This window comes from Rhizophagus irregularis, chromosome 11, assembly GCF_026210795.1.
Source record: "Rhizophagus irregularis chromosome 11, complete sequence".
In the NCBI taxonomy this organism is placed as follows: domain Eukaryota; kingdom Fungi; phylum Glomeromycota; class Glomeromycetes; order Glomerales; family Glomeraceae; genus Rhizophagus; species Rhizophagus irregularis.
The window spans coordinates 3,339,784-3,365,440 of record NC_089439.1 but is presented as its reverse complement, the minus strand read 5'-3'; the positions used below and the strand labels follow the sequence as shown (position 1 = coordinate 3,365,440).

The window sequence follows — 25,657 nt, the reverse complement described above, 5'->3', positions numbered from 1 at the left end:
GTTAGCTCTTTTGATTGGCCAATTTAAATTGATGGTATGACAAAAAAAAAAATAATTTATAAGCAAAACTCTCAGATTTTCATCTTTCTACCTTCGTTACCTTAGTTATGACCCCTCAATTAAATTTTGATTGTCTGACTCGAATATTTAAGTTTATAATTGAAGAAGATGATGATTCATCATTATTATATTCTCCTTCTCTGGTGAATAAACTTTGGTGTCAAGCTGCTATTCCATTTTTATGGAGTAATCCATGGAAGTTTAACAGTAATAGGAATAATTTACAATGGAAACGTAACATACTTATTAAAACTTATCTTTCATGTTTATATCAAGAATCAAGAGAAATTTTAATTAATAAAGATTTTTTTAAAGAATTATTCTTAATTTTAAGTGACCATTCATCATCTCAAGAAACGATAAAAACTAACAAGAATGGTAAAACTTTACTTATTAATAATATCCAAAATCGTCCGACGTTTGTTTATCCTGAATTCTTACGTCATTTGAAGTTGAATTCTTTGGTCTATGCCGTCAAATTTTGGTCTAAATCCAATCTTTCAGAATCTAATATTCAAACAGTTTATAAAAATACTCTCATAGAGATGATAAATTATCTTTTCAACAAATCAACCTGTTTATTCACGTTAGATATTAGATATTGTGATGGTGAGAATTTCCAAAGTTTACAAATTCTTGCAAATTTTTTGGAAACTTCTAATGGAAACATTAAAAGTCTTTTGGGACTTAAAACTTTTGAATATAATCCTGGAACAATACCAGAATTAGATCGAATTTTTAAATCACTCTCAATAACAAGTCATAAAATTAAAAGAATACCTATTTATCCTGATATTGTGATTGATAATTTAACGAATCTTATCAAAGTTCAAAAAAATATATCAGAAGTTATAGTAACGAATGGTTCTTACGATCCTTACGATTGGGAAGAAAGTGATGTTATAAGTATAATTATTGAAAGAGCAAATTCAATCACTCATTTAACATTAGAAGATATTTATTTTCCACTTTCTTTTCTTTCATTATTTGTAAATTTGAAAGAATTATTTTTAAAATCAATTCATTTTAATGAACATTGGAATCCATTATCTGAAATTTTTTTACCAAATTTACAAATGTTTCATTTTGAACCAAAAAATTCTGATATGAAATTAATTTCTAAATTTATATATAATAATCCTTATGAATTATTACAAATAAAAATAAAATGTGAAAAGATTGAAAATTCTTTTTTAACAAAAGATTTATTTATAACGATGACAAATTATTGTCAAAATCTTACAATTTATGAAGGTCCAATTATTTCAAATGCAACGAAAGAATTAAAAGAATTTTTAATATCTTGTAAAAATTTATTAATCTTACATTTATATTCAATCAATAATAATTTAAATTATGAAAATTTTGACAATTTATTAAATGAAATTTCACAGATAATTCCAACAAAGTTAAATACTTTAATAATTAGTGGAAGGTGGACAATTACTTCAAATTCTTTAGAAAATTTTTTAAAAAGTAGAGAATCTTTATCTTCAAAAAAGATCAATTTTTATTGGGGTTCTCTGGTAAATTATGAAGGAAAATTTAGAAACATCTGTAGTAAATATCGAAAGAAAGGAATTGTTGATAAGTACGGAGATTTTTAATTATAATCATTACACTTCATCTTCTTAAGCAATAAAAAAAAAAATTCTTATTATAACATTTGATACAACATTTGATATTTGATTACATTCATATAATTATAATTTTTTTCTTCGCTGAAAAAAATTTCTAGCCGAATTGGTTGAATTGGGCGGCACTACAAACTTCTCATACAGGACGAGCATCAGTGGCATTTCAAGAATATCCACGCTTCGCTCATCCTTAAAGCGATATTAAGTGTTACAAATTCTTGAGGAATATCTATAGGAATATTTCGTAGTTACGAAGATTCTTTTCATTAGATTAAAAGAATTTCAAATTAGCTTATAAGAATTTCTCAATAACGTATGATCCTATTGATATGGGTAAGATAGAAAATGAATTAGTATTATTATTATTCAAAACCTCAGATTTAAATACAAAATAATTCTCGTGGATTTAATTCTACTGAATTTATTTCGAGGCAAAAAGCCTAAAAAAAGTCTTATAATCAATAAATATAGGTTACGAAAAAATTGATAATTTATATAAATAAATGATTTTTTTTTTGTTCCTAACATTTTCTGTTACGCCATGTTCTGCTAAAAGTTTCTTTCCATCCGCACCAGTGACTTATTGACCATTTTGCTAATAACTTCTAATCTACCATATAAGATAGTATCGATAGTCTTAGCTTATTAATTATGGACAAAGAAATTCTAAAAATGTTAATACTATAAGAAAGGTAATTCACCTAATATGTGAGAAGGACTATAGATCTGGGGCAAGATTATGATCAGTGGAGAGTCATCAAGAAGTATAATATGAAGATTTCTAAATTTGTATAAAAAGATTCCAAATTCAAAGTTATTAAAATACACTAAATACTTCATAATCCTCTATAATAAATGAATTTGTGTCAATTATCTTTTTTTTGTAATAACGATGATTATAATTTCCGTCAGGGAAAAATTGCAAATCTCCAAATCCAATTTTCCAGTCGAAAACAATTGCACGACTAACGTTTTTAACTCGACTTAAAATGTACGAATCCATTTCAAGTTTATCGAAAGAAAATATGAAGGAATTACTAGTATATAACCAATTTAACCACACATCATCGTCAAAATCATCATCACCATAAACAAAGCCATCATAACCACCATCATCACCATCGTCACCATCATCACCATCATCACCATCATCACCATCGTCACCATCGTCACCATCGTTATCATCGTTATCATCATCGTCATCGTCTTCATTGTCATCATCGTCACCATTATTGTAAACAAAATCAATGTTGGAATCGATATCAGTTAAATCAACGTCGAGATAATAATCATCATCATAATAGCTCCAATGCCTTGGATTATACCCGCCAATTATTTTATCTGATCCTCGTAGTTTGATTACAACAAGGGTATTACTTTGTTCACAACATATGGACTCAAAATGATTCATATCCATTCCATCACGGCTACCACGAAGTAAAAGTTCATAATTGTAAGTAGTACCTAATTTATGTGCAAATTTATTATCGTTCCTATCGATCCAATTTGCGATAATGTTTGCTTGTCTATAATTAATTATATTAGAATCATTTAACATTTTTGGTATTCTTTTTGATAATGAACCTGTTGGTGGAGGTATCCTCGAAGGAAGATTATAATTAACTAATTTATTTAATATATTATCCGGTAAGAGATCTTTTAATGGCCAAATCTTATTCCAAAAATCATCACTAGACATTGTAAAAAATCTAATGTGTTCTAATATTCCATGCAATCTATTTTTTAGTTCCTCATAATCATCTTGTGTTAAATCTGATATTTTTGAATTAATTTGAGGTTTTTGCTCCATTCCCCATTTGATAACGTAATTCCAAATTTCAATTTCTCCAAGCGCAAGCTCATCTTTCTTTATAATCGAAATCAGTAAGGATTTATCAATCAAATTAAAATTATGTGATTCAAAAATTAATTCGACATTTTTACTAATCAATTCGTCACAATATTTTCGAATAAATTCTAACCCTACATTTTTGAAAGCTAAGTTATAAACCTGCATAAAATTATTTTGTATCCAACTAACTTTACTATAGATAATATTCTCTTGAATATGTTCAACTAATTCAAATATTCCTAATTCATCGGCAGCAATAAGGAGATCAATAATATATTTTTCGTTGTTTTCTTCATCAAGTGAATAATCTCCAGTATAAAAATACCTACAAAAAAAAAATATATATATATATATATTATATATATTGAATTTATTATAAATTAAAAAAGAAAATATTTTTTTCGTAAAACTTACTTTAATATAATTTTAAAAGCATGTGGGTTAATATTTGGAATGATAACATTTTTAGTCCATTTCTTTAATATTGTACTAAAATAATTTGACCTCACTCTTAAAATAACCGAATGAGCATTAAATTTCTCAATATTATTACCTTTTCCTACAATTATTTTAACGTCATAATTATTCGAATTATTGAAGAGTTTTGAAATATCTTGTATTAATAGTTTAGAATTGTCTATTGACATAATAATAATGATTTTTTAGGGAAAGACCCCCAGACCATGAAATTTATACCAATGATTGAAGTAACCCCCGAAAAATATAAGATCGGCAAGATTATAAACATCTTTTTCAGGCCGGAATTACGATCATTTCGAAAAAACCGGCACTATTTAATAAAGGAAAGATTTACATAAATATTTTGACGCAAAGCTCAAATGTGACTTTTTTTGTGTGTTTTTTCAGGGTCTTATTGTTAGCCTTTTTTTAGAAGTTCATTTACGTAATCTTAACTTCGCTTCCCCAACATTTATAAAATTAGTCTTTATTGATGCACTTTTTGTGATGGTGCATTCCGCCCAATAAAATTAACAGTAAAATAATTAGTCCGAAGTGTAACGAAGGACTATATAAGGGGATACAAATAATCCGGATGTCCGTCCGGCACGTGTCGTTGTATAACAATAAAACCTTAACCGCTTCTTAGTTTGTATTACAGAGTTATTACGCGACATAATTAAAAATGTATTATGCATTCGTTGACATTAATTTAGACTTGGCTTTCGGTACACTTTTTCCTCTGATTTTGAATCTATAATTGAAGTACTTTTTATTTGAAGATTCGGCCCATAAACAATTCAGTTTACGTATCAATACCAAAAAAAACGTGATACAATTGTAGTGAATGAAATCAATGAATAGATATACTCGGACAAATTATGTAAAATAAGTTGCGTTTTTTATATGATTTAAAAATTATGCATTAACATATAGTTGTGACAGACTTTTGAACCTTATGTAGTTACGTCATTTTTTTCAACGTCCCGTCAGTAGCGTCACATTGTCGTATGACGCCATAAATGACTTTTGCCATATGGATTTTTTTAGACTTTTAGACTTTACATAAACTTTTGACGTAATTACTTTTAAATTTTTTAGGCTTTATATAATAAACTTTTGGTGTAACTACTTTTAAACTTAATATACTTAATATAATAAATATAATAATATAAACTTTTTATTTTTTATTTTTTTTTTATTTGAAAACTGCTTTTAAGTTTCGAAATTCAACATATCGCCATATTCTACTACTACAGTATAATTTACAAATCCAATCTTTCAGGATGGAGAAAATGGATTGCGTGAAGAAACTAAATATACCTAATACTAATAAAGAAATCAATAAAAATATGGAATTTAATCCTATTGACATAGTTGATGATGTTTTGAATACTAGATTAGGATTAGAGTAAATTGTTTATATGCTATCATTATGATTTTATATCCTTCGTTTATATACTAGTAATAGTAAAATTGCATATAGAAAAATGTTAAATAATGCTGTTAATTAAAAGAAGCAGTAATTGTTATTATTTTAATTATATATAAATAATAAAAAATATGTTAATTTATTTAATATTTTTATTTGTTTTAATTATTTAATTATTTTTTTAATTACGTCATACGTCAACTGTATGAAGTTACGTCCATGATGTTACGTCACTTGAGACCATCAAAAGTTTGCACCACTAAATATGCTATCGTATGACTATCGGGATTTTGTTTCAACCGGGATTTGGGTTTATAAGGATCTTGGTTCAGGATTGTAGACTGTCAATATTATGGCAGTGTTGGCACATTGGCCATTTGGCCGGGGTTGGCCGTTGGCCGTTTGGCGGTTTGGCCGTGGCCAAAATGGCCAAAAAAGTTTTGGCCGCGGCCAAATGCCAACAAGGTACTAATACCTATCTAGTTATTTCTTTGGCCGTTTAGCATTTGGCCGGGGTTGGCCGTTTGGCCGTAGCCAAAATGGCCAAAAAAATCTTGGCCGCGGCCAAATGCCAACACTGATTATGGGTTGTCGGTAAACCTACGTGATATATATTTTCAAACACGATGAAAATTTCTTATCAAGGGATTACAGCAGCTGAAATCATTTTAGACGAATGAATAAATTATATTATTAAAAAGTATTAAAGTACCAACTACTGAATAATTAACGTTAAGGAAATTGATACCTGTTTCATATTTTTCATTAATATAATATCGATTGTTACGTTGATAATAAAAAAAATTTACAAATTTGTATTTATTGTAAGAAAATTATAATAAATTTAATGAATTTGATTCGTTACTTAATTATTAAGCATAAATATTATGATTGGGAAATATTACTATTATTATAAAGACATTAATGAAGTCTAAATTTGAATGTTATCCAATCAGCTAAATGAATTTACAACGTTAGTATAATTTTTTGTAATAGAATTCACTCCATAAGACATTTATATAGTATTCTGCTCTAAATACATTAGGGCTTCTATTTAAACGTTGGCAATAGCCAATCATTTCTAATATTTTTATTACAAAATAATAAATATTTCCAATGGCAACCCTTATAAATATTATTGGTTACATGTCCTAAATTTTTCGGAATAAAGCTAGAAAAATTATCATTTATCGGAGACTCGGAGTTTGTCCCAGAAAATTTTTATAGGGTAAATGATCGCATTACATTTATTTCTGCGCCATAAATATGAATATTTATCTGATGTACTGTACTACTATTTTTCTACAGTATCTTGCATGATAGGATGAAGTTGCAAATCAATTAAATTAATTAAATTAAAATAAATTATTGTTTATTGTCTATCATTTGTTATCTTCACAAATCGGAGAATTCTCCGAAAGTCTAAATTTGTGCATATATAAGTTTTAAAAGAATTTTATATTATATTTTGAATTTTATATTATATTTTGATTTTTTTTCAAAAATGGCTACGCAATTTTTACCTCACTTGTCGCAAGACTTTACAAAGCTTTTAGAAAGTAAAAAAAAACATGATGTTATAATTAAAGTTGATAAAAGTAATAATGAGAAAACATTTTGCGCGCATTCAATTATTCTTGAAACGAGATCCGTTTATTTTGAAAACGTCTTTTCTAATAAACAATTTAGAAAAGAAAATAATATTTTTATTTTAGAATTTCCTGATCTTTCCTCTGATATATTCGATATTTTAATCAGGTAATACACGAAATAATTCAATCATACATATTAATTAAATTATTTATACACAATTAGTAATAAATATCTTTTTGATTAGATATATCTACGGCGGTATTATTAATCTTGATAATAAGAAAGCTTCTGATATTTTGAACCTTTTAACAGCTTGTGGAAGATTCAAGCTTAAAGAATTATATGATTACGTTCAACAAGATCTAATTGAACACCATCCCGATTGGCTCTTTCAAAATCTTTTTTTAGTTCAAAAAATCAGTTTTAAAAATTCTGATTTCACCAAATTACAAAATTATTGGACAACAACTATTTGCGAGCAACCTGAAATTCTATTCAATGCTACCGATTTTACATCTGTAGATAAAGAGGCATTATTGTCGATTTGTAAAGAAGAAAATTCGTGCATGGAAGAAAATGAATTGTGGGATCATATCATTCGTTGGGGTAAAGCTCAAAACACTGAATTATCAGAAGAAATTAATAACTGGACACCAAGTGACTTTAATGCTTTAAAGAAATCTTTAGAAGATTTTATACCTTATATTAGATTTTATGATTTCTCATCTGATGATTTTTGTTTCAAAATAACGCCTTATAGCGGAATTTTTCCCAATGATTTGTATCAGGATCTTTTAAAATATAATTTAGTATCGGATTGGCAACCAAAATTCAATAATCTTATATCAAGAAAAGCAATTTTAAATATTCCTAATATAACTATTGATTCTAAATTAATCAATGGTGAACAGGCGGCATTGATTTCCTCATGGATTCAAGGAAATAATGAAAGCGAAATATCAAATAAATTTAGAAAAATCTATTATGAATTTAAATTACTTACACGTGGAAGTCGAGATGGATTTACAGGATCAATATTTCATAAAATGTGCGATAACAAAGGTCCCACAATTACAGTTATAAAATTAAAAGATGAAACGTCAATTCTTGGAGGTTACAATCCAATTAATTGGGATATTAATAAAGGTGAAAAATATGAAAAAATTACAGATAGTTTTATCTTCAATGTTGATAATAAAGAAATAATTTTATCTAGAATTCAAAATTATGACAATGCAATAAATCAATATGGTGGTGGTCCAAATTTTAATGATTTACAATTAACTTGGACTTTTAATGTAGATAATGGTGCTACATATAACAAAAAAGCATATAATAAAAAAATACATAATGAAGGAAGTTTTATCGTTAGTGAGTATGAAGTTTTTGGTATAACAAGAAAACGGCAGTAAATCTCGTTTATATTATCAATAATATTAATATTTATTAAATAATAATTATTTCATGGATTCATAATAATACAGCATATACAAAATAATATTCTTAATAAATAATGAAAATTATTTTCATACTTAACATTTTAGCCAACAAATTATAGCAAGAAATCTTAAATTTTTTTTCGCCAACACTTGTATTTCAATATTATATTACCACTTTCATTAGTAAAATTCATGTTATAAAAATTCATCATCATCATCCAGGTAACACTTTCACTACTTCACAACTATACATGGGGGCGAATTAGGTTCAAGTCATGCCAACTCAGTGTTGGCCAGTGACCCAAATGACCTCAAATGACTCAAATAACTGGTCACGTGTCATTTGGGTCATTTCAACATTAAAATGACAAATGACCTAGTCATTTAAAAATTACATCATAATTCTGGCCAGAACTATTCGTACAATTTCACTATTTCATGGATAAAATTTTCACATGATATTATAAGTTCATAATTCTGGCCGGCATCATTAACTTGGCCTGAATTATAAAGCATTAATTTTAAATGACTCAAATGACAAATGACCCAAATGACTAGGCCATTCGAAGGTCATTCAGGGGGTCATCTCAAAATGGGCAAATGACCTAGTCATTTGCCATCACTGTGCCAACTAGCCCAGTCGCACTGGCAATTTTGCACAGTCACGTGATCGATTTTTAATTTAGGGATATCCATAAATTTTTGCTAGAATTTGGTAAAATATGTTGCTTATTTTTAAAATAAGTAACTAATTTGTTTGTTATATTTTCAATAAATTCATCATTTTAAGTAATCATTGTATATATGTGCTGCATGTACATATTTACAAACATCACATAAAGGTCCATTCCAAATATAATCTAGACATAAAGGGCATTCTCCTGTACATAACTATATTTACAATATAGTAGTTAGGTTGAATTCCACCAGCTTCCTGAATTGCTTTTTCTACCAGTTTATTTATCATTGGAGAAAGCTTATTCATTGTTTCCTCAGTAAATTCCACTATTTGATCATTATAAGGTGAAATAAACACATCAGAATCCTTTGATCATTTAACATAATAATAATTATTATAGTTGGTAGATTCAACTATATTCATTAAAAAACAAAGCCTTCCTTTATTTAATCTTTTTTGTTGATCAGATGTTAAAATAACTGGTAGATTTTGCTAAAATTTTTTTTTAAAAAATATAAATAAGTAAAAATACAATTTAATAAAAAGAAGTATTTAAAATTACCTGTTCAATTGATTGTGCATTAAATAATGTTACAAATCCAGCCTTAAAGTTATTTAGCCCACTATTTTCTGTTAAATTATCTTATGATAATTTAATTCCATACAATCTTTCAAGAAACTTAAAACAGGTTGTTTTTCTGAATAATTAGATTCAATTGTACAATGTATTCTTTCTGTAAAATTGTTTGTTATCTATGGTACTGAATTATTTGAATAGTTGTATAAACTCCTTTTAGCATCAATAAAATTTAGCTTCTATTTATCACATATCCAATTATTTTTACACTATTAATTATTAGATCCTTTTTATTATTTTTGATAGTATATAATCACAAAAAAGCAAAAACATATTATGTGAAATATTATCTGATCAACATTACCCAATAATTTTAAAAGCTATCACAATAGGATATTTAATAAAACAAAATTCTAAATTATTATTAAATTTAAAAAAAAATAAGAAAAATTACCTAAATCATTGAGGACTTTACTATCAAACTCAATTTTTTTGACATTATTTTACAACCATTATACTATACATATAATTAGGATGTGAATATAAACATGTATATTACTATATATGTTAATATGGATTTTATAGGATTAGAATTGCAATATTAATATAATATATATTATAAAAGAATAATTGTCAAGCATTATACAATTACTTTTTTTACTCTTTCATTTAACATATAAATTAATATAAATCAAACATATTGCATAAATATTATGCTAAATATATTGAAATTCATTACATATAAATTTACTATATAAATAAAAATATGCATTACATCAAGTATGTTAAAAAAATAAAACATATCCTTTATCAGCATAATACAATACCTTTTTTTGTACTGTTAATATTAAAAAAAAATGAAATAATTTTTTTATCTACATGATCTATATGTACAACGCTTTCGAATTGCTCTTGACATGTTAATTTGATTAGAAGAGTCAAATTTGGAATTATCAGACCATTAATCAGATAATCTAATTCCTTTACTTGTTGTAAAGTGTAATAATTATCTATATTTGGATTGTTTGAATAGGATATTTCATATTTTAAATGTAGCAAAAATGCTTCTTTTAAAAACTTCTTTTTAAAGGGGTTAATAATCATTAAAATTTCAAATAATTCTTCTTGCTTGATAATGGCTAATTGTGTAAAGAATATATTTTTGAAAAAATCATTTGTAATATATAAGGATATTTCGTCATCACTTGGTACTGAATTAATATTAAAAAAATACATTTTAAATTACTTACTGATCATTCTTGGATATTTATTTACAACTAAAAAAAGCTTACCTATTGATTTTTATTATATACTTCTCAGCATAGAAACTAAGATTACTATTAAAGCGAGATTGGTGTTATGCCATATATTCTAAATCACGTTCTTTTAGAAATTTAATAGTTTCTGTATTTTTTCCTTGTTTAGATAGTAAAATTTTGGCAATGTCAGTAACTACATCTGAACCAGAATTCTGATTTCACATAAACATTACTTCATTTCATCACACATATCAGAGATATGTTCACTGGTAATCTATATTAAATTAAATATCAATATCAAATAATATTTACAAGAAAGAAATTCATCAAATAAAATCTTACCCAATAACTTCTTTATTATTGAATTGATGTTCTCTTGTTAATCCTATTGTTGGAGTTTCAGATGAAAGATGACAATCCTTATTTTTCTGCTATAAAATATCTTCTCATCATTATTATAATGTTTGCCATTTTTATTTAATTATACTTGTTGATCATTAATATTTTCTTGAATGGTTTTAAATTTATTTGTTTGCATTTAATTATTAATAATAATTTTTTGAAATCTAGTTTTTTTATTGATTTTATTTTTGGTAATTAAATCTCTATGCAATATTTTTAGATGTTCATCTTCATGATTACTATTCAAATTATAATAATTCTTAGGAAATTGATTAATAGTTGGTGTTAGCTAGTTTAATATAAGAACTAGGCACATGTGTTAAATGAATGTGTTGAATTATTGGTGAATAATATTCAAATAAGTTGTTAAATGTTTATTATTATACCAATATTCTCTAACTGACATTATCTATTCTGATTTCTGATCAGGAGTTCAGGACTGTAACATGAGTAATACATTTCATTCAGCTATAAAATGTACAGAAAAATTCTACAAAGAAAATAAACAATTCACCACTTCATACAAAAACAACATCATCAAGAAGTTTATAAACCCAGCAAAAGCATTATCATTTTTTTTGATTTCACTGTTAATAACCTCTACATATTGCTACATATTGATCCATTTTTGTAGAACAAGCATAAGAAGATACCATGACCTATTTGATCAATATACCTTTAGGGGTTATGTTACTTAATTCTTATGTTATTAATATAAGAGTTGCACTTAAACACAATCTGATATGATAGATTTTCTAATAATAATTGTTAGTTGAACATTATCAATTAAATAAACATGAATTCTTCTATATTCTTAGAATCCATTTTTCAAAGAATTGAAGATCGATAATTGAGATAAAGTAGTACAGTCAACTCCCTCTATAGTCACTCCCGTTATAGTCACATTCTACTATATAGTCACACCAGTTGAATGTTCAAAACACTTTATTATTAAAATCTATCCTATATAGTCACAATCTATCTATAGTCACTATCACACCTATCCTCAAAAATCTTATATTAAAAATAACCGTTTATAATCACAGTTATATAAAGAATATATTAAATAACTTGGCATCTAATAATCGTACAAAGATGTATCATAGCTTGTTAGAATCGTCTCACTGAGACAAATCGAATGGTGGTAGTTTTATCCTTTTCTGATCACTGGCTGACGAGTTATTCAACAAAATGTTAAACATCGGCATTATAATATTTCTTGATTTACGTTTACTGCGCCATTTAACATTTTGCTAGATTTCTCGGTACCTAGTGATTGTAAAAAGACGATTTATAGCTCGTTGGAATCGCCTCATCGAGACGAATCGAATGGTGGTAAGCTCATCTCTCTGTGATCAATATTGACGGAGTTATTACTTAAAAACCATTTAATATTTTTTAATTTCGGAAATTGATCTAGTGATTGGATTTCGATGTATCTTATACCATTAGATTCGTCTCATCAAGACGAATCGAATGGTAGTAAGATCGTCTTTCTAGGATCAATATTGGCAGAGTTATTACACAAAAACCATTAATATTTTTTTAATTTCGGAAATTAATCTAGTGGTTGGATTTCGACATATTTTATACCATTAGAACCGTCTCATCAAGACGAATCGAATGGCGGTAAGATCATCACTCTACGATTAATATTGGCGAAGTTACGATACAATAAAGTTTTAAGTATAATTCTGGCTAAAATTATGTTAATTTTTGGCCGGAATTATGATATACAAATATAAGAAATTTTTTATATAGTCACATCTCTTTATAATCACCAAATATGGACTGTCCCAAATGTGTGACTATAAAGAGAGTTGACTGTATTCTACCCAAATAAAAGAACACTATTAATCAAAATAAGAAAGATAAAAAAATCTGTTAATTCAGATTCAGTAAAGAAGAGATACTGCCAACTCTTAATTCACTTAGTATTTCTCTGATTTGGAATAATACTTAATTTCTAATCCCTTTAATTTTTCTCTCTGTCTACGTTAAGAGTTGATCAACTATTCCAGTTGTACCGGTAAAATTTTGCATACAGGATTACATTAGGACCTGCAAAACTTCTAATATGGCTATCACAAAATACGTATTCGAGGCTATAATTAATTTTCAAAAATGATACCGCCAAATTAATTAGTAAAAGTCACGTGTTGGTTCGCAACAATAAGAATTTTTTTGTGAAAATCTTTCCTTTCTTGGCCCTATTACTATATTTGAAATGTAAAATATGCGAAGAAACAGCAAAACAACCAATCATATTATGGTTCGCACTCCTATTTTTTTTTGATTTTTTGGCGGTAACCTTTATATATAGTTTTCCAGGTCCTATTACATTATGGCATTATGTACTAATATGTGAAAATAAATAGTGATGAATAAGGTGTGATGAATAAGATTTTGCTTACTCAAAAAAAACTGTCCCTCAGATAAATATAAACAGTGAAACTCAGATGGGGTGTGATAATGTGATGAATAAAAATTAGGGATGGATTTATAATAGAAATACTTGCGAAGCATACCAGAAAATAATCTGATTATATAATTTATAAGGTATGCATTAAAAAATTTAATTGTTAATAATTATTTATATTATTTATACTTATTTTTATAATTTATATGTTTAGAAAATTTAATTTTTAATTATATTGAACATTCTACTTTAAATTATATAAATGATCCTTTTGATCAGATGGCTTAAATATTCATACATCAAGTAATTATGGTACTTTATCAAAACTTTCAACTAAACCAAGGAAAAGAAATCCATTACAAATGCAATTATCAAACATATTATCAAATCTTTCATCTAATTTGCTATTAAATTCATCATCACTACCATTTTCTGCGTAAAAAAGACAAACTAAAAGAATAAGACAAAATTTGCAAAAAAATAATGTAATAAATAAAGAATAATTAATAATTTTAATTGTTATTTAAATTTATTGTATTTATTATCTATTAGAATTTTTATAATAACTGAAAGAAAATATATAAATACCAACTAATAATACTCAATTTATTTTATCAAGTCCAAAAAAACTTAAACTTACTAAATATATTGAATATAATTTTGATGAATTTGATGAATTAGAGTCACTAGAAAATGAATTAAATATTGATCAAAGTAAGTATTATATTTTAAAATATTTAATTTAAATGAAACTTAATATTACTTGTCCTTTTTGTAATGAAATTTTACCTGATCCAATATCTGATCAGATGAAATTAGCATTAGATAGAATAAATAATAAACAAGGTATTTGGAATTATTATGTATTAAAAAATTAACAATTCAATGATAATTATTAATTAAATGTTTTATAGGAAAAATTTCAGAATTAGATTGAATGGATTTTTGCTTTATTCACTTTACAGAATTATCAATCATTCCAAATAATATTGCAAACAAATAATTAATTTTAATGAGTTATTCCATCATATTAATAGATTTAAAGATGATCTTACAGAAATCATTAATGGTAATACTTATAGTTATTATTTTAGTTTTACAAAACAAGTAAATCAAAAAGTTGGACATAAGAAGGCTACAACACTGAATATTTATTACCAGAACTGATTTTCTTTACTAAAAGTATAATAAAAAAACATTTTTTTAGTATAAAAACGGTTTTTTTTAAAGAAAATTTCAAAAAATTCAAAACTTTACCTAGAATATTGGTATTCACACCAGAACTGATTTCCTATAAAAAAAATATAAAAAAAATCATTTTTTAGCTAAAAATGTTTTTTTAAGTAAGTTCAAAAATCTATCAAAACATTACCTGAGGAAACGGTAGAACTGATTCCCTATAAAAGAAAATAAAAAAAAATGTTAATATAACATTTTTTTAAATAGTTTCAAATTTTTTTTTGAAACTAACTAATGGGATTCAATATTCAAGTCAGAATACTATTATTATTATTTGATTCCTTATAATTACTATCATAACCTTCATCATAATTTTCATCAAGTTCATCAACATTGCAAACTTCATCTTAACCACTGTAAACGGCCAAATATCAAGTACGAAAAGAAGATAAAATTCAACCACCAAATGTAATTATCAAGTATTAAGAACGAACGAATTAATCGTGGATTGGCGTGGATGGATAAATAATTAGCCGAAAAGGATAAACATTTAAGAAGAGTAATGATCTACATGATGTAATATTTATTGAATGATTGACAAAGAACCAATAGGATAAATAGAGTCGATCATTTGCGGCTTAGCGATCTTTAACAATGAGAACGACAAGAAAGAATAATTATAAGCCACAAAAGGTAGATTATGAGCGAAACACATAAAGTGGATTAAAAGAATATATAAAATAATGTCGGAAAGATTGGAGAACACAAAATAATATAGAAGATAATATGAAAAGATGGCGTAAAGATGGAATATAAAAGATAACATATTAAAAAGAACATATATAAAAGATAACACAGCCACAAAAGATGAATTATATCTTTACGACATAATATTTGAAAGATTATTTTAAAGAAAAGATAGCACAGCCATAAAAGATGGGTTATAAATTATTTCTTTACGATGTAATATTTGAATAATAGAAAAGATAATATATAAAATAATATATAAGATAGCATATTAAAAGATAGCGTATTTAAAATATAGATAGTATATTAGAAAGATAGTTCAAAGATAATATGTAAAGAACATAAAAGATAGTATATAGATAGAATAGAAAGTAGCATAAAAATTGTATATATAGAGAACGGAATTCAAAGTAATTCCACAGTTCGCATCCACAGAACTCAATAAAATATAAGTTTCATTTAATTATTTGTTAATGAAGTTTAATGTTAATTAAAGGTAATAGGTTCGCCCTAAACTTTAATTAATGTTCGCTTAATTAATTTTAATTAAAAAATGGAAATTTTAAGAAGAATTAAATATATGTTTTGAAAAGTAATGTTCCGTAGCGAAAGCTATCGTAGTTTGAAATTAAAGGTAAAAGTGGATATAATTTGAGGAAAATTTAGAGAAGTTAATTTTTATTTTATATTGTTTGATGTTTTATATTACTAACGCTATTTATTTTGTGAACCAAGAATGTTGTTGTATATTGTTCGCTGATGTTGTTGTTCGTTAATTATGTTTTGATCACGTGTTTGTTCGTTTGATTGCTCGTTCGTTCGTTTGTTTGTTCGCTCATTCGTTCGTTCGACCATGAGAATGCCCGTTCGATGTGGCAACCTTGTAAATTGATGACAGGGGGAATTGGGGGATCTCACCACTTTGTTTATTTTTTTTCATATTAACTATATTATCAATATTAAATTATCTTCACTTCTATCTCTGGCAGTAGAAATTCTGCAATATTTAAAAGACCTTTAAATTATAGAAATATCTACATCTCTCCATGATTTTTCACCTATTAAGTTACAGTAGTATAGGATAACTATTTGATTTTTCCAGTAGGTGTGAATGTATGATTTCAGAATTCATCCATGTATTGTAATACTGATGCAAATTTACTTTAAACTTTTATTAATAGCTACATCCAATGGTTATAATTTACATATAAGATTATCAGGAATAATAGCAAGATTTATTTGTTTTTTTTAAATCTATTTTGAATTAATAAGATGTTCACGAAAAGAATCTAAGACCAATAAGGACCTTAAATTATCAAGCTTATTTTTTTGAGTCCACACATTTTCAATCTACCAGAACATTTCTTCTTCATTACACTATTTTTTTTCATTTACACATATATAAACTCCTTGAGGAAAAGTTCTCATGACATTTTTTTAAGTTTGAAGATACAAATTAATGGTAATTTTATACTATTAGCCATATAGGCTAATATAACAGTAAAATTTATTTTTTCATGATTAGTAGTTTTTATATTAACAATTGAAGTACTTCAATGATCCAAAGTAGTTGAATATAGTAAATCAAATGCAACAGGCATCTCATTCATATTGCCTATGTATTTCAGTGAATAATCAGCTAAATTCATCTGTATAAAATAAAACTTAAGAAATTTTATTATTTTTCTATAAGATTATCAGAAAGATGTTATGCAATATATGTTCTTTTTCTTGTTACAAGATTATATTGTTTATAAATCCTTCTAATCATGCTTCTGAAAATTTAAATTGAGCAATAATTGGATACATATCTACTCATTTTTTTTCTTTAGCAATTAATTTTGTTTTTCTGATTACCATATTTCATGTATTAAACAGCTTTTGTATTTTTACGCAAATCTGATACCCATTTAAAAAGAAACTTTTCAAGTTCTGAAAATGCAGTATCTTTAATACTACATTTTTAAGTTGAGATTTTTAATTCATCTAATAATAGATTTGTTTTAGTTTTATATCAAACCTTCTTGCCACTAAACATTTACTTTCACACTATTTATTATAATCAATTTTTCATGAGCACACCATTGTCTTCTACTTTTTTCTATTACTTGTAGCCTTTTATTTTTACCTCAATGAATAATCATATTATATTAAAAGAACTAAATAAGTAAACAAAAAAAAATTTTTCTTTGTTTAAAAACGTGTACTGGATATAAGTTTACATAATTAATAAACACGTGAATTTAAAAAAATAGATTATCTTAATTTCTAAATCTGCATCAATTCCTAAATTGGAAATATTCATTCATCAAAAAGCCTAATTCAGTTAAATACTATTTATAAAAAATTTTTTATTTGTATCCCTCTCTTAAACTATTATATCCTCTAATAGTTAGATTATCTAAAAATCTTTCTAGTTAAAATCATTACAAAGAAATTAAGGAAAAAAATTAAGATAAGAAATAATCATTTAAGTTGATACTTTTTTCAGATCATTGCAATGCAAATGCTGTAAAAAGTTTGATAATTCAGTTAGATTTACTTAAAAATCTTTCTAACTAAAATCATTATAAAGAAATTAAGAAAAGAAGTTCAGATAAGAAACAATCATCAAGTTAATATCTTTTTCAGATCATTATAATGCAAATGCTATAAAAGGTTTGAGGATTCAGTTAGATTTACTTAAAAATTTTTTTAGTTAAAATCATTACAAAGAAGAGATTAAGATAAGAAATAATCATCAAGTTGATATTTTTCTTAAATTGTTGTAATGTAAATGCTGTAAAAAGCTTGAGGATTCAGTTAAATATATCAAAAAGTTTTCTTAACTACCTTGCAATAAATTGAGTAAAAAGCAACTAATAATACTATTCTATGATTCAGCTAAAAATTTGATACTGGAAGTTTCTTAGTTTCAGTTCACTAACTGTTTATTGAATTAGTTTGAAATTATTTACCTTTTTCATTTTAATTAGGTTTCTAACTGTGCTAATTTCTTCCTCTAATGCATTTTCATTTAATAAAATGGAATTAAGGTATAAATAAAATTTTTTATGAATGCTGTTCATCTAACAGTAATCAAAGATCAACTGTCAAAGTCGACTAATGACCAATTCTTTAGTTCTTACTTTTGAAAGTATTGTTTAGAAATAGTTGTTTACAAAGTTTATAATATTTTTTTTTTTTGTGAATGGAGAAAGAGTGGATATTTATATTAAAAACTTATGTTATTTACTTTGAAACATGAAAATTTGTATCACATATAACCTTTTTAGCATAAACAACTTGAAATTTTGCTAAGCCATTGATTTTACATGTTATTTATTAACTCTATTAACTCAGTTATAAACGTAAAAAATGTATCATATATAACCATCAACTTGGAATTTGAATTTTGCTAAGTTAACTTAGCTATAATGAAAAAATTATTATATGATGTTATCCATTAGCTTACCAACTTAATTATAAGCTTGTGTTCCTGCTTAGCAAGTTACTGCGCTTTATTTGTTGTGAGTAGATCAATCACACAAAGTCACATTATACGCAAAGACACATTAGTCAAATATATCTCAATATAATTATTTTAAACATGTACTTTTTGTTCAAATATCTGCTTTCTTAATTTCTAACTACTAAATTTCTAAAAAAAAATATTACTAGTACTTAGGCCTTCAAAAATTTATATTTACAGTAATTGAAAGTTAATTATATTAATATGTGTATTATTATTTATTTTGTCATTTGACAATACTGTCTACAAATATATCAGTAAAAAAATAAATATCAACAATTCAAGACTTCTGTCTATAATCCCATTATTCTTTATAATTTTAAGAAGTTTTCTGGCTTCATCTTAATGATTATAAAGTTAAGGTGGTTGACTGTTATTTATACTTTATAGTACCTACCATAGAATATTAAATAAGTATTATTAACTTTTTCAAATATTTATTAATCATTTATCTTTTCAAACCATTTTTTTTATTAACACTTTCAAGTATTACTTTTGAGTTTTCCAAAATTTTTTGATTGATTATAAAATCCAATCATTGTCTTTGTTTTTAATAATGATATTTTATTTGAAATTTGTAAATTAACATTATTTTTAGGTAACTAGTTTAATAATTTCTATAATTCTACAATATTCACAGTATATTATAACTAGCTAAACATTAATATTAACAATTTTCAAGAGAACTTTTACAATAAACAAGATTTCAATTAATATATTTACTGCGTAATGATTTTTACTTTCTTGTAAGAGATTCGTTAGCAAGAATAATTTCTTTTTTAAATTTATGTCTTTTTCTAAATTATTTTAAGTGATGACCTTTAATAATACATATACATTTTGAAGTCCAATTTATTTATTCTGAATGGTAGCCGTAATATGATACTTATAATCCGAAACTACGATTTTATTAGTATCAATAACTATTAAGGTTACGTCACTAAATTGAATACATGTGACTCAGATTGTGATCTTGTGATCTTACCAAGTGTGTACAAACAATCTTTAAAATTAAAGATGGCACAACGCTTACCAGAATTAGTTTAAATCTGGCAAAACTTTTTTTATCAAAGAAAAAATTATTTTTTTTTTTAAAAAAAAAATAAAATATGACGATTTTTTATCGTAAATATTTTTTTATAATATACATTATACAATTTTCTATTTATTTTAAATTTAAAAAAATATTTTGATTATCGGCTGATTGCCTTTTTGTTTACATCATGATTTGTAATTTTGGTAAGCTTTATCGTGATCATTTCCATTTTTATTATGATTCTTTGTTCACGATAGACAGAAAAAATATGGTATGATACACAAGATATTCTTAACATAAATCATATTGCCAACAAAACTTTTTTTTTATTTATTTATTTTTTTTTCATAAAACCGAAATAACAAATAGCAGCTTATATTAATAGTTTTAAGCTTTTAATATTGTCAAAATGTTACCTATTTTAAATGTTCCTTATTTATAAAACAAAAACATTTTTTAAAATGGCCGAGATTGACGAATATCATTTGACAATTTCGTTTCACAAAATTTAATCTTAAAAATGTGGAAGAAAATACACTAACAAATCGTGTTAACTGCATGCAAAAGGATTTTCACAAGAACAATAAATTAGATTACATATTTTTTTTTTTATTTTGTTTTTTCTTTCCCTTCTATAACTCGTAATTATTTTTCTATGACAAACCGTAATAAGAAAAAGAACCGTCGTAAAAAAGCGGAAAATCGACAAGTGGAGAGCAATAGTAAAGAAGTGGATGACAGTAATAAAGATTCTGTATCAAACAATAGTAAAGAAGTGGATGTAGATTCTGTATCAAGCAATAGTAAAGAAGTGGATGTAGATTCTGTATCAAACAATAGTAAAGAAGTGGATGTTAATAATAAAGATTCTGTATCAAAAAATAGTAAAGAAGTTGATGACAATTATAAAGATTCTGTACCAAAAAAGGAAGATATCAAAGTATTCTATGAAGAAGATGAAGTCGAATGGAAGCAATTGAATCATAAATCGACTCCATTGAGTTTAATAAAAGAGAAGATTGATGATGATCAATTTGCTCCAGTCAGTATACCCGACATGGTTTGGATGGTAAAAAAAATTTTTTTATTAACCTTCTTTATTTTCTTTTTTTTTGATTATAATTATCAACGTTTTAAAAGACTATAAAAAATTTTGAAGATCCCTCCACATTGTAATATTTCCCCAAGTGAACTTTTCGGTGAAAAAGAAATGTATTTAAAACGCATCGCAATATTGACTGATTCTCAAATTGAATTTAATAAAAGTAAAAATGTAAGTAATGCATGCTTTTTTTTCATAATGTAATATTTATTTTCTTTATTTTCATTATTGATTAATCGGTTTGAATATATTATTTCGTTTAAATCGATTTTAGCGTATCGAAATGTGGGGAGGAGATGAGAATTTTGATAATCTCAAAGAAGCTGCCAGGCAATTTGAAGATATTGCTAACACTGTGTTAGAACGAAAAAAACGTGGAAGAAATAAGACTTGGGATGACTGGGAAAAAGCTGAAAGGGCTCCTCTTACTAAGAAGGAAGAAAAAAAGTTGGAACGTAGAAAAAAAAGAGAAGAGGAAGAAAATAAGTATAAAGAAATGACGAATGATCCTCACCCTTTCTACGGCTTCTTTGTTATTCCTGATAGCGACATTCCTATTGAACAATTTATTGGAAAGAATGGATATATGTTGGATCCTGTGCGAATCAAGTTTAAATGCCATATTTGGCATGAACCTAAACACTCTGTAAGTAGTATTATAGAGATAAATAATTTAAATAACGTAATAATAATTTTTATTACTTCATTTTTTTTAAATTTTTTGTAGTATATAAAAGTTGTTGGAAAAAATGACGAATCTGTTGAAGAAGCTTCACTACGAGTAAGAGGCTTATTTGTAAAAGTTTTTGCGGTATGAAATAGTTTTTAAATGAAATAATAAAAAGATCGAATCTATTTTAATTGTAATCTTTTTTTTTTTCTTAGTATAAATCTATTCCACCAAGGGGTTGGGTATTTCATATGTTAGAACCACCGAATAAGCCACACAAAGTAAGAATAGCGGATCCACCATCTTGGTTTATAAAACCATACGACGTATTAGATTTCAAACTTCTTGAGCCAGTTTTTGAAGGAGATAAGATTCCGATTGTTGGTAAAGAAGATGCTTCAAAGGAATTAGATCAAAGTTTTGATCCTGCTATTTTACAAGGGTAAGTTTTTAATATTACGTTTTAGATTTTTATGATAATAAAATATTAATTTTGTTAAATATTTAGGATTCGTGAGTCTAATTCAAAAAATATCGAGGATGCTTTTGTTAAAGCTCTTCAACATATTCATTTACTTGATGAAGTAATAAAAATAAGAATTAGGTATAGCATTTAAGGAAAAGCTGTTTATTATTTATTTAAATATTAATTCACAAGTTTTACATCATATTCAGGATTGGTCACGTGTGTTTGACACGTTTTCCTCAGCGTAAGGACTCTAACCCATTGTGGGCTATCGATAAATTTGAAAAGGTCCTAAAAAATCCTCGCATATTATCTAAATTTGCTACATGGTGAGAAATAATATGTGAATTATTAATTTGCTTTATATCAAAGTTTAAATTTTTTTCCTTCTCTTTCTTTTAGTCTCGCCACCAAAGATGAACAATTAGATAAATTATTTGATGATCTCATATTCCGTTCCAAAGCTTGGGAAAAATCAAATGAATCTAGGAAAGATGAAAAGGAAACTCGAGAATTGGACTATTCCACATGTTGTCAAGAATTAGATGGTTCCCCATTTCGTGAATTTAAAATTTACGCAATTCGTAAAATCCCTGACAGTGAAAATGAATCATGGCCCTGCTCATTTGACGTCAAAGTTGAGAGATACGAGAATGAAAAAGGGAAAATCGATAGGTCAAGTAATTCTAGCAAAAGAACTGATAGAACACACGATAAAAATGATAAAATTGGATTATGGGATGCTGTTTTAAATGAAAAAGATATTTTGGACATAAGCATGGCATGTTTAGATAGTAGTTATTCATGGAAAATACTTATCCAAACGGCAAGAAGACTTTCAAACGATAAAATCGGGGCACAGGGGAATTTTGTTTATAAATTAAGAATTTGGTAATTATAATAATAAATTAATTAATATTCTTATTAAAAGGAAAGCTAATTAATTTACAAAATAATAGTCCAAAAGGTCGTTTGGTTTATTCGAACACTAAAGAAATAAATGTTCTTTCAGTATGTGAAAAAACGAAATGGAAATATTGGTGGCTTAAAGATTATATTATAGAAATAACCAAGTATGAATATTGGAATTTATCAGAACATCAGGACTCACCCCCAGGAATTGACATTCCACTTAGCAAAGAACCATCACCCATTGTTACTTATGGAATCACTGTAAGCAAATATTATTATTTTTTTTTGAATTATCATTAATTTCATTTTTAATAAATTAACAATTAATAATCATATTACTGTATATAGTTATATAACAAGTCTTGGGATGAAGTTTCTTTTAATAGTAATTTGGAGCCTGGCGAAGTTCCTGAATGGTATCCTCATGAAATCGTAGATGAAGAGAAAACGGGTGGTATAAATTCTTTGATGAAAGATATAAATAATTTTATAGAAATAATTCAAAAAAATGTAAAGATTTATTAAATATACAATAAATTATAATATACCAGCATTTAAGTCAGTTATTAAACTAAATGATGAATGAAGCGAAGGACTAGACATGGTAGGATGAGTCTATAGATTATTGGTTCTGTCAGTAAATAAGAAAGCACCCATGATATATTCTATTTTATTTTATTTCACAGAAAAATACATTATCAGTAAGAACTACAGGAAATCATATATATTCTCATCTTTAAAAACAAAACACATTAAAGTACTATCCAGGATTACTCCGTTAAATTAATTAAAAGATATTCGCTTTTCCTTAAGGCTTACACATAAATTCTCGCACTAACCGGGTCTGGATATCTCTATTCTCATAAGTAATTGAATCGAAAAAAAAAATATTTTGTAATATTTCTAATTTCGTATATTTCGTAAACTTGTAAAATTACGTATATTAATAAATTTTCGATATCTAATAATTCAACGAAAAGAACACTTTAACTGGAATAAGCTTAACTACGAAAATTAATTATTCTGGGCCTTTGTAATTATAAATAAAGCCAATTTTAAAAAAATTATGATTAGCAAAAGAACATATTATAATTAACAGTTAAATTTTTTTTTTGTGGTAAAACGTAATACTTTATTAATTATTTCATACCATCCGATGAAATGGTAACGTTTTTCATGTACTACTAACTATTAAATATTACATAAACCAAAACCCACTTTCTCTTTTTGTCATTAACTAGTTTTTCCGATTTTCTAAATTTTCTTAAACGGGCTCACCATACAAATATACTACACTAGAACCGAATACGTATTATGTGAATTCTCTTTAATCACGCGTTGAAATTTTCTCTGTCCTCTCTATCTTCGTTGAATCATTTTTACCATCTTTATGACCATCAACCTCCTTATCTTTTTGTTAAAGTCGATTAATGAAAGACACATTCATTGTATTGACTTCTTTTACGAATTTTTCTTCCTTCCTCGACTCGTTAATTATTTCAACTACTTCTTCCATCTTCGTATAATCAGCTAGATTTTTTGCCGAGGCAACCAGTTTTTCTTCGTCCAAGAGATCTTATTAACCATATATTATAATTAAATCACTAGTATATAAATAAAATAGATAAATCTGGATAATAAGAAAATGAATAAATACCCAGTATTTACATTTATCCTTAGGTGTCACTTTCTTGGCGTACGGAAAATTGTAGGATTAAGAGAATATATAATTGATAATATTGATATAGTCTCTTTGATTACTGTCGGAGCATATTATAATTAAATCGCTAGTATATAAATTAAAACAGATCTTTTGTTCGCCATCCTTTACTTCCTCCACTTATTTTTAATTTGAGAAGCCAGATCCAGACCATCATAGCATGATAAAGATGTGAGGACTCGCGTTCCTACTAGATAACTTACCCAACTAACGTTCCAAACCTGTCCTTTTATACTACGCAACCGTTACTTCATACGCGTGCGCTTTGTTAGCAAACTATTACAAGTCAAAAAAACAGAAGTTTCAAGAAGAAACACTGTAAAAGATGGTGAGATCTTTTGTTCGCCACCCTTTACTTCCTCTTCGTCAGATACAGTATATCAAATTACAACCTTTAGCGGTTGTAATATTAAAACGTAAGCTGTAAATTGGCTGTAAATACTACACTATTATGGTTAGCTAAAAGATGGTAATTCTAATTTACAAACATTAAATTTACTTGACTT

The 25,657-nt window shown here is 26.1% G+C and overlaps 4 protein-coding genes across 4 annotated transcripts; 3 read left to right on the top strand and 1 right to left on the bottom strand.

The window, feature by feature from the left end:
• Positions 1–107: 107 nt before the first annotated feature.
• On the top strand, positions 108–1,667 carry OCT59_003210 (uncharacterized protein; the record flags this gene model as incomplete). Its single annotated transcript, XM_066145464.1, has 1 exon — positions 108–1,667. The coding sequence occupies one exon, from the start codon at positions 108–110 to the stop codon at positions 1,665–1,667; it is 1,560 nt and encodes a 519-aa protein (XP_065996187.1).
• A 432-nt stretch (positions 1,668–2,099) lies between these two features.
• OCT59_003209 (uncharacterized protein) lies at positions 2,100–4,205 on the bottom strand. The gene is made up of 2 exons (XM_025319138.2): positions 3,964–4,205; positions 2,100–3,874 (listed from the first exon to the last, which is right to left on the bottom strand). Exons 1-2 carry the CDS (start codon positions 4,194–4,196, stop codon positions 2,515–2,517), a joined length of 1,593 nt encoding a protein of 530 aa, XP_025174472.1. The 5' UTR covers positions 4,197–4,205; the 3' UTR covers positions 2,100–2,514.
• Positions 4,206–6,944: 2,739 nt separating this feature from the next.
• Positions 6,945–8,445, top strand: OCT59_003208 (uncharacterized protein; the record flags this gene model as incomplete). The annotated part of the gene is made up of 3 exons (XM_066145463.1): positions 6,945–7,198; positions 7,278–7,690; positions 8,234–8,445. The coding sequence occupies 3 exons, from the start codon at positions 6,945–6,947 to the stop codon at positions 8,443–8,445; spliced, it is 879 nt and encodes a 292-aa protein (XP_065996186.1).
• Positions 8,446–20,872: 12,427 nt separating this feature from the next.
• Positions 20,873–23,976, top strand: OCT59_003207 (uncharacterized protein). The gene is made up of 10 exons (XM_066145462.1): positions 20,873–21,350; positions 21,441–21,554; positions 21,658–22,029; positions 22,111–22,194; positions 22,269–22,495; positions 22,562–22,657; positions 22,729–22,848; positions 22,922–23,410; positions 23,479–23,692; positions 23,780–23,976. Exons 1-10 carry the CDS (start codon positions 20,937–20,939, stop codon positions 23,954–23,956), a joined length of 2,307 nt encoding a protein of 768 aa, XP_065996185.1. The 5' UTR covers positions 20,873–20,936; the 3' UTR covers positions 23,957–23,976.
• Positions 23,977–25,657: the final 1,681 nt, after the last annotated feature.